The sequence below is a fragment of the Geospiza fortis genome, unplaced genomic scaffold (assembly GCF_000277835.1).
Source record: "Geospiza fortis unplaced genomic scaffold, GeoFor_1.0 scaffold171, whole genome shotgun sequence".
Classification (NCBI taxonomy): domain Eukaryota; kingdom Metazoa; phylum Chordata; class Aves; order Passeriformes; family Thraupidae; genus Geospiza; species Geospiza fortis.
Window position 1 is genome coordinate 6,730,984 of NW_005054313.1, and position 10,236 is coordinate 6,741,219.

The 10,236-nt window shown below is 38.1% G+C and overlaps 1 protein-coding gene across 1 annotated transcript in view; it reads left to right on the forward strand.

The window, feature by feature from the left end:
* Window positions 1-37: 37 nt before the first annotated feature.
* The window catches only part of LOC102042725 (myocardial zonula adherens protein), a 52,270-nt gene continuing 42,071 nt past the window's right edge, over window positions 38-10,236 (forward strand). Inside the window, exons 1-2 of the mRNA XM_031055903.1 lie at window positions 38-55; window positions 5,602-5,691. Of these exons, the coding sequence (XP_030911763.1) occupies window positions 38-55; window positions 5,602-5,691 (108 nt within the window). The remainder of the gene's footprint in view (window positions 56-5,601; window positions 5,692-10,236) is intronic.

Consider the following 10,236-nt stretch of genomic DNA (forward strand, 5'->3'; position numbering starts at 1 on the left):
TTCCTTATTTTCGGTGTTTTCGGGTGAAGCTTGCGGTATGCGAGAGCATCTTTTTGTGCGTTGTTTGTAGGTGTGGGGAAAGGAAGAGTTTTTGGGGAGTCCTGCAGGGTTTTTGTAGTTCTAGACCCTGGCCCGTTCTGTAAACCTGCGAGGAAGGTGTGCTTGTGTTGAAGACTTTCCCCGCATCATTGAAATATGCCTGGATATTTACAATGCGAACTCGCCTATCCTATCCTGAGAAAGCTCACTGTAATGATTTAGATGGCAATAGTAATTTAACTGTTTAATCAGTTCCTCAAAGGCAAGATATGTAATTTGCTGATTTTTAAAAATTTTTCATCAATGAACTAAATAACAACCATCTCGTAGTCTGTTGGGCTTTTAAAAAGTTGTTAAAACTCAGGCAGATATGATAGGAATGTCTCTACAGCCACTCAGCTTTAAATAGCCCTTTTCTTGCTTCTGTAACTACACTGCTATCATTGTGAATGTCGATTCCACATGAGAAGAAAGAAATCAAAAAAAGTGATAATCTTATCATTGCCAAAAATACATCTATGTGACCATGATGTTTCTTGAATTATGCAGTTATTGTTTTGATGCTTCAAAAATATGAGTTCATAATCTAAAAAATGAACAATGTTGTGTTGCTCTGGTTTTACATGATAGCAAGAAAGTCAGAGTGGTCTTCCTGACACAAAGATCCCTGGTCTTCATAAAAAATGAAATTGCTCATGCATAAGAAAAATTACGGTGACTTGAAAATCATAGGTATATTCCCTATACACGTCTTCTGTGTTCCAATTGAGTTTCCCTGTTCTAGTATTTCTTTAAAAAGTTACAGTAAGGGAACTTCTGTTCAGGTGATAAGCTTCTTATTTTAATCCCCGTGATAGATTTCTTGGGAATGATGAACTGCATTTGATACATTCTTTTAAGAAAACTGGTAAGAATTTAATTTGTCACTACAACCCACTGGGAAGCCATTGTTCCTTTTTTTAGTGAAGTGTGGCTCCCTTACCATGAGTTGTCAGAAGAGGGGAGAGAGACAATTAGAATAACTGCTGAATAAAAGAAGATGTGTGTCACATTCCTGTGTGCCTGTGGTCAGAGGAAAGTGCCCTTTAATTGTGTGTGGAATCTCACGGGAGAGATTTCATAAATGGAGCAGGCTAATCAACAGATAAATGACCAAAGAAAGTACTTTCTTCTTTGTTTTTTAGGACTGAAATTAAGCAAGCACTGTTTGTCTGCTTTCACCTTCAAAGATCTAAAGCCAACACTTAGTCAAAGGGAAGGATTTTTAGCCATTGAGCTGATAAGGTAGTAGGTAGTTATTCTACAAACATATTATCCCCATTTCTTTTGTCAGTATCAACAGTATTAAATTCTGGTGATTTAGAACTCCAGGGCTGGTTTGAAGCTAGATCAATATTGAACCACATCTTTTTTTTTCCTGTGGGGGTCCTGTAAAATGCTTAGAGACTGGTTGCTAGTAGAATAGCCTGTATTTTTCTGTTGCTGTACTACTAACTTTGGTTATTCTATAACAGCATTGCTCATTAATTTAAGAATTAATTTTAATGAAAAAATCTGTAATTATTTCAGCCTATAGTTAATTCTGATTAATGCCTTTCTGGGTGCTTTGTTTCTTGGAAAGGGGGAAGAAGAGGCTGAAGAATATTACTTAAACTGTCATCTGTATTTGTTTTAAGTTGCGCCCTAGTGATTTGAGTAGGATGGTAAACATGCATGTGGATTGTGGATCTGGGCCATGGATTCTCAGCATTTTAAACTAAACTAGATTGGGTTTTTTTCTTAACTGCCATATTGCAGTAGCTCTCCTCTATGCTGTCCCACTAGCCTCTTAGAAATTTTGTATGAAAATGTGTTTTCACCCATTACTTTTCATTGCAGTCAGGAAGCTTCTGTGGTCTCATGTTGTGCTGGAGTGAACCTGTCCAGTCTTTGCTTTCCTGTCTGTGTCTTTGTTTCACAAATGATGTCAGATGAGCTTTGGAAATGCCACTCATGGGTTGTTTGTGTCAAAAAGCCAGGAGCGAGCATAAAATGTTGGCACAATTAAGATTATTTATAATGTTGACTTGCCAAACCTGCAGATGCTGCAAATTAAACAAAAGTCAGGCAGTCTTGTAGGATTGTTAGAAAGATACCTCGTTCTTCTTCTACCCAGTATTTCTTTTTAAAATTTATGCTAACAAAGTTACAATGTTAATGACATTAAGGTAAGGTGGAAGTCACGTCTGTCCCTGTTTTCTCTCACTTTTTCTTACTGTCAGTAAGCAGATGAAGGAAATTGGATTGCAGCTCTTTCCTTATTGGAGTAGTTCTCATTCTCCTCCCCATTTTCTTTCTGCATTGCCCAGTTTGTTTCTGGAAATTACTTTTTCATCCTCAGTTGCATGTTGTCCTGCCACTGTTTGGCACTGAGTCGAGGCTCTTCCTGTTAGGATTTCATTTCCATTTTAAGGCATCACTACAGCAGTGTTTGCTGTGGGAGGAGGGCTTGCTGTGATTTCCATGTGAGCCTGCTCATTGATTTGGTAAGGAAACTCACCGACAAATGGCACAGTGTGTTGTTCCTTCAGGAAGCCCTGCAGAGCAAGAACAGTGCATGTACAGTGTTCAGAACTGCTTCTGGGGGCTGGAGGAAAAAGCAGTGCCTGTTGGTTTTCCTTTCCAATCTCCATAGCGTTTCTGAATTTTATCAGATGGGTCTGTAGTGCTGTCCTTAGGTAGAATGCATCATCTGGTGCCTAGGAGAGCTGGTCTGCATGGCTACTTCATACATTTGTGCTGTTTCCCCAGGGATGCGGAGGAAGTCCTATTGTTGTAAACAATGGCAGAGTACAGCCAGTGTAATTTTGTTCTAGCAAGGAACTGGGTGGTTCTGTGCCACTGCTGTACAAGCCTTGCTGGGCACAACTTCAAGGCTGGAATCCTTATGATTGCCAGTTGGAGTGGGGTGGGGTGAGTGATTTGGGGGTAATAGATAAGGCAAAGTGAAAAGGGCAAGAAAAAACAGCTTAAATGATGACAACCTTTTGTTGTACAGTGGTTTTGGTCTCAACAAATGACTGTTGTTAATTTATATTTCCAGTGTAGTTGTGATGACTTGACTGCTATCTGTATTGGACTTCTGTGATTTCCTTCATAGCAGTCCTGTGACACCTGTGATGTGAGGGGCAGTCGTGTTCACTCACTGGTGTACAGGTCCAGGGATAATTACTTATTTACAATCACTTCACTCTGCATCTCTGTTGGCTATAATTAGCCTCATACTGATTAATAGGCAAGTTATTTGCTTCAGAGATTCATACACAGCCTCATTCTCCTAACTTCGAGTTGCCAGTCATTATCTATTTCTAGTTATTTCAGCCATTTTTAATGTTTCATCCTAGCAATATGTTCATTCCTTTTTGTCCAGTTGTCCTTTGTTCAAAATCACTGTAAGAAAAAGGTGGCCTCATCTATCACCTCCTGCACAGCACAAATTCACTTCTATTTCGTATTTATGGCTCTGGCCTTTGTTTGCCTACATGGAGGAATGCCAGTCTGTGTTTCCCTTCTCATTGTAAACAGGAATGTTTTAAGAGGAAAGAGCCTTAATAAGCTAATGGGAGGAAAGGGCACAAGGAAATAGATGAGGAAAGGTGAAGTTAATTACCTTATGAATCAATAAGTTCTAAAAATGAGGAATTTATTATTATTATTATCTGGATAACTAATCTGTAAGTAGGAAGTATCACCAGTTTCTGTAACAGTCTGGTGTTCTTAGAACAAACATAGCAGCCAATCAGTATCAAAAGCCAATGTACCAAGTTTCATAATTTTAAAATGCATTTCATTGTTTCAGTATTCTTTAGCAAGTATGAAAGCATAAATTGCTTTTAAGTTTTGGGGGCTTTATGGCTTCTTGTTCTAGATTTTCTAGCACATGAATGAATGATAAATTAACAGGGATGAGGCCACTGCACAAAACATTGATTTTACAGATATGTCTACAGAAAAGGTTATATTTCACCTTGATCTTCTTATGGACTTTCCCCCTTTTTTATTCTTTATAATACACACACATCTCACATATTTTATAAGAACTTTATCTATCTCAGGACACTGTTTCTTACTGGCCTTGCAGACCTGAAAGACCATACTGAGAGGAAGATGGAAGGCAGTACCTAATATTTCTAAGATACAGTTCAGAACATACCAGTAGTCTAAAATGCTATTGATTTGTCCTCTCAACAGATTTAAAGAAATGCCAGAAAAAAAATTGTGAAGTTGCAGGTAGTTCTTCCGGTTGTTTTTGCTTGGGAAGAAGAAAAAATTAAAGTCTGTTTGAAAAGTTGAAAAAAGTCTTTTGTCTGGCAATGGAAAACAGGGATGTGATGTTGTGATGCTAATAGTTGTGATGCTGAATAGTGGTCTCTGAGGAAGTTGTATTGTAGAGAGGCTTGAAAATGCAGTCAAGGCAGTTTAAATGATTTGAAAGATGGCTGGAAGCAATAAATTGGGAAATGGTAACATTTGGAGTGTATGGGAAGGGCTTTGCTGCAGTGCTCTGAATGCAGTAAGCAGAATTTATTGCCATTTTCAAGGCAAAAGGAGGTGCTGTAATGACCAAGATGTGAGCTGTTAGCTGGGACAAGTGCAGTGGGAAGGTGGGTGTGAAAGAGAGACGCACGTTCAGCATGAGTCCAGGAGAAACTGGAGAGATCCAGATCAGTGAGATGCTGGGCTGTAGAAGAACAGTGATGTTGGCCCACAGTTACCAATGAAAGAGATACTTAAGAAGTTTTGAGGAAGAGCTTTAAGAGCTCTCTCTGTTGCCAGCAGACAGCTGGGATTTTACAGGAAGGTATTGGATAGCTTTGAATTTGGACAGCCAAATTTCTCATTTCATCATTTGCTATGCTCTGCTTAGGACTTAGGATTGTCTTCCACAAAAATGTCTCATGAATAGGACTAAGACCAAAGACCTAAGATCTCATGAATAGGACTTTTAACCAAGTTTCTTGTATGAAATGCATTGCTTGGAAAACACCATTAAACTAAAGATGTCTCAACCCAAAGCAAGGCAAACTGCAGCTGTGTACAGAACAGTACCATGCCTGCTGGCAAGAAAATGGCTGTTCTAAAATCAGAACTTTTTTTCTGAAGTGTTTTGAAGCTTTACAAACAATTTGTGTGTACCAGATTTCAAGAATGCTCCTATTTCACATTTAGTGCAGTTGCAGTACTGAGGTATCCTTGGATCAAATACTTGGCTATATGCTGAGCAGAAAATAAGCATTTTCTCTAAAATACACTCTGTGTTTCCTTTTGAAGATCAAAAGTACGCCAAATCATCAGCAAACAAAATTCAGAAAGTAGAAAATTATGTTCATTGTTCTGTTAGCTCTCAGTGTCATTTATGAGTACCTAAGAACAATTTGTTGATTGAAATAGATGTTTGCTATTTTAGGTATGTAATTATGGGAATGCCCTTGAATTATTTTTTGCCAGCTAAAAACCCCTTTAACCTTAAAAAAAAAAAGTTAAAATCATTTTTGTAACACCTAAATCTTGTTCTTCTTTCAGATGAATGTGTGTAGGCTACGTTTAACAGTGCCACCTGATGAAGTGTCACAGCCTGAACAGGGACCAAAGGAAACTGAGAGAAAGAAAAGTGTAAGTTTTAAAAATCAAAGTTAAATTCTCTATAAATAAGAAGTAAGCATTGCCCTCCATAGATGTTGATATTTGTTGTTTTGGCAGCCCAAAGCCCAGTCATCTTAGAAGATTTAAGAACATGTGGAAGGTCATCAAGTTGGGTGTGAGCTTTGAGTCTAAGCCTTGGAGTTAGGGATGGCAAAACTGCATGCAAAATAGAACAGTGGTAGAGGAACAACAGTGATTGTAGGTGATTTGTGACTGAGGTACCTTTACAACTTGATTATTTCATATTTATGTATCAAAGAGCAGGAAACTGCTGCTGGGAACACAGTCCTGTATTAAACAGGATCTTGATCAGGATCCTCTTGATCCTAAAAGAGCATTTTGTATTTCATGTAGGCTCAGATTTCGTGTCCAAGATTTGAGCATTAATGTAGTTGGTGTGCTGGGGACCCTTGATTTTTGTGTGTGCCAGCTAATTTCAGTAAATGGTGATGTGCAAATAAGAAATAAAAGAATTCAAGATTGTTCTGAAGTGAAAGGGATTTTGAAGGTCATGTGCTTAAAAGAGTTCAGAAGGCAATTTGTTTTGCAGAAGTGAGTAGTGTGCACACAGAAAAAAAATTTACAATCTGCTTTGGTGCAGAACTTGTTCTATGAGAACTGTTCACTGCAAGAGATGATGTTTAATTAGTCTTAAGGATGAAGACTAAAAAGGGAAGCTGGACAGGCTCCACAACTTCATCACATTTATACTTTGATAAACCAAAATTAAACAAGTTGGATGAAGTTTGCTAGACTCAAAGTCTGACAATAGGAAGTATGACAAGAGAAAGAAAAACAACAATAGGGTTTACTAGAAATAATTTCTTGGAGATACTTAAAGGCAAAAATTACTGTGAAAGGCATTCTAAGCAATAAAAATAATTGCAAAGTAAAATTCTCAAGATAAGGATTCCTTATCAGTTGTTTTTGTCCTGGAATCTTTTATACACTCAGGTTTTCATATACTGGTCTAGCAGAGTAATTGGTTCTTTAGGATCTAGAAATGCTACTTACAGAATAGTTTAAATAGACCTTAATGCAAACTGCATTTGGGCCACGATTAAATAGTAATAATTCATTTTGTACAGAGGTGTTTAGTTGTAGCACTTAAAGTAGCTTCTCTGTCAGTCTCTTGTCAGCTTGTGTCTGATTGCAGCAACCCTCAGACTGGCCTAAGTTTATGGGCCCATTGCCCTAAGAGGAATCCAAGTTTGCTTTTGAGGAGGATAGATATTTACTCATGCCTTATTCACTTTATGGTTCTGAGTAATGTGACAATGAGAAAGAATTGTTAAGGATTAGGGCTGGACAATTTGTAGTGACTTTCTTATGTAAGCAGTTTTTCTCTGTGGGACCTGTATTTAATGAGCTGTTATTTCCCCCATAATACAAGTAAAGGCAAGTGGGCTTTATATCAGAGAATGTTAAGGAGAGGATATGAAGATAATAAATACATTATTTGATTCTATGTGATGTTTAAGAGATGGGTCCTTATAAGCTGAGACCAGAAAAAACCATATCCAATTTAAATACTGTATGTTCTGAGTAGTTTCTAAGGTTCAGTACTTTGAGACAATTGAAAGACTTAAAACTCAGGCTTCAGAGGTAGATGGGATCTACTCAGCCATTTTCATAGCAATTAAAAAACACAGAGGAATTGTGACAACTACTTGTGTTTTATAATTTCTGAGTGATAAACACCCCACAGATAGTATAGCCATTGTGTATGGAAGCAGCTACAAAAGAAATCACTGCTCGTGAGCTGGTTTTTCCTCATGTCACTAAAGTCAGACAGCAGTGTGTTACCTGTAGATTTTTATTGTCTGTGTAATCAATTGCTTTATGTATTTGAATTAGTTATACAGTAACTTACAGTGCACATATGCCTCATGATTAGTCATGCTGTGATGCTTTTACTGCACAGTTTAATTTAAAAAACCTCCTAAAAACAGTAATCATGTATCTGCTGATCACTTGTTTTCAGCTGACTTCATGTTAATGAAATTGCTTAAAGCACTTTGAGAACAAGTTTTACAAATGTTAGATAATCCTTACACAGTCCTGTGAGAACTGTGCCCCTTTTTGGAAATAGGGATAATAAAAATCAGAGAACTGCTCTGTATTCTACCTTGCACTTCACAATTTAAGGTCAAAAAATCCAGCTTCAGCAAGAATCAAATTTAACATCAGATCCCTTGTTGGAATCTAGTGTTCTGTGCTGACTTTAATTGCTGACTCCTAAGAAAATGGGAACATGAAAAATGCTTTTAGTATTTACAATACATTAATGTGACTTACAGGAATGAACTGCAGGGTTAATCTGTGGGATTGCACAGTTTTTGCTGGAGTTCTCAGCCAAGTCAGGTGGTCAGAGTCTGGCTGCAGGTGCTCTCCTGTTTGGGCAGGACAAGTCTCTGCCTCTGCTGCTGAGGGAGGAGAGAAAAGACCTTGCAGTGTCAGAGGGAATGCCAGAAAACTATAAATACACCATGGCGTGACATTTGGTTGTAATCTCCTCTTTGAAATCTTTCATTAGAAGGAGGTGATTTTGAGCTGCCCTAATGTGACATGGTGCTGGCTCACTGTGTTTGTTACTTTTCTGCATCTCTCAGGCTCAGTACCACTAAGAGGTGTTTCAGTTGAGAATCAGGAACTACACAGCAGCTCTTGCTAGTGCTGATCCTCCCAATAACTTGTTTTGCTGCTTGATGTCAGACCAGAAGGGATTCTTTATCAATTCTGTTGGTAGCTCTTGCCTTAGCCTTTTTCATTGGAGTCCAACCTTGGCAAGAAATTTATGCTGTATTTCATTCAATCTGTATCAGTGCAGTAAGTTTCTAGATTAACTTTTTTACTGCTATGCATCCATTGAATAAAAATGAACTCGTGTAAGAGACTGAAAATGAAATTATGGATCTGGGTGGTTTTGTTGCAAGAAAATTGCTGCAGGCAATACTGTACTAGGGTGGCCTTTCCCTGCCTTTTGTGACAGGCTGGCAGATGGTACAGAGTTAAAAACTGATCTCAGAAACTGAAGGGGGAGTGATTTTGTGTCAGGTTGAATTTTTTATACTCATATTTAGGATATGAGACCCTGAAAGAAGCATATGAGAATTTAACCCACAGGTAGAGGCTGGTTGGTTGGGTTGTTTGAATTGTTAGTACTTTAGGCAGGGAGAATCACAAACTATTCTGATTCTGTTCCATTATTTCTGTCCATGATAGACAATGGGTGACAGTAGTGTGAGGCTGTTTACTTCACCATGAAGTACAAAGGAATGTTGTGCTTGGCAGATTGTATGCAAAATCTGCATATCCTGAAGCCTCTCTTGTCTTGCATAATAAAGGGCTACCAGACAATTGTATTGTCCCTGTTTGGGATTGGGCTTGTTTTTATCCATCAGTCTCTTTCTTCACTGTCATGGTTAAATTTGAAAGTGTCATTGGAAGCTGTAGCTAAGGTTTTGAGGGCAGAATGTGAAGATATGTATAGACAGACATTTCTTTTTCATTTGGATATGTGGACAAGAGAATGAAAATGAGATAACACTCTGGAAATTTGTGTCATTTACTGTCTGTGGCTTTCAGCCAAGTTTGAGCAGTGTTTAGTCTTAAACTCAGGTTGGTACTTTGGCTGCATGTATCCTCAAACACGTTAATGTTCTTGGTTTAAGCATCACAACTAAGAAGTGGAATTCTTTTTACTTCCTAAGCAAGAATACAGAAGCATAGCAAACTTTTTTTCCCCCCAGCAAAAAAAAGTGGGCTGTAAAGAAGCCAGAAGGGGAATTTGCTTCTGTACATCATGGTGAGAATCAAGCAGAAACTTTTGTCAGGCCTGGTTCAAGAATATGAGTACAGTGAGTGTGGGGCTGTGGTGCACATGGAATCTAGGACAGCTATTTTCTCTGCTGCTGCCATCCCACTCCTGTCAGCAGAGCAGAACTTGTACCTGAAAAAATGTGGTTCATCTGCTACAGGTGATGTTACTGTTTCTCAGCCTCTCCAGCACTGGTCTCTTGATTTTTGACTCAGACTATTTAAGCAACACCTTTGTTAAAACCAGCACTACATAAAAAATACAGAAAGAATTCTACTGAATTCTGAGGTTACTGCTGTATTTGTGGTATCTTAGTTTCCCAGTATGTAAACACTGGCATTCTGTGTACAGATTTCAGGGGTTAGATATCACTTTGTATAATGTCTGGCACTTCTCTTTTGAGATGGACACCTAAATTCAACACTCAAGGAGCTTCAAAGCTGGAAAGTGTTCAGTGATGCTTCTTGCATTCTTCATGAATTAAAGAACACTCATGTCTGTTGTGGCATGTTTTCCCTATTGTGATACTAGTTTAATGTAAAACATTCCTAAATGTAACATGATTTTTATGGCCTGTAGAGGAATATGAAAGGACATAAAAACAGAGCTAACTTTTGTCAGAGCACAGTAACTTTTCTTGGTGAGCTCAATGTTATAAACATGTCATTTTACTGAATAGAAAATATGTAACCTCT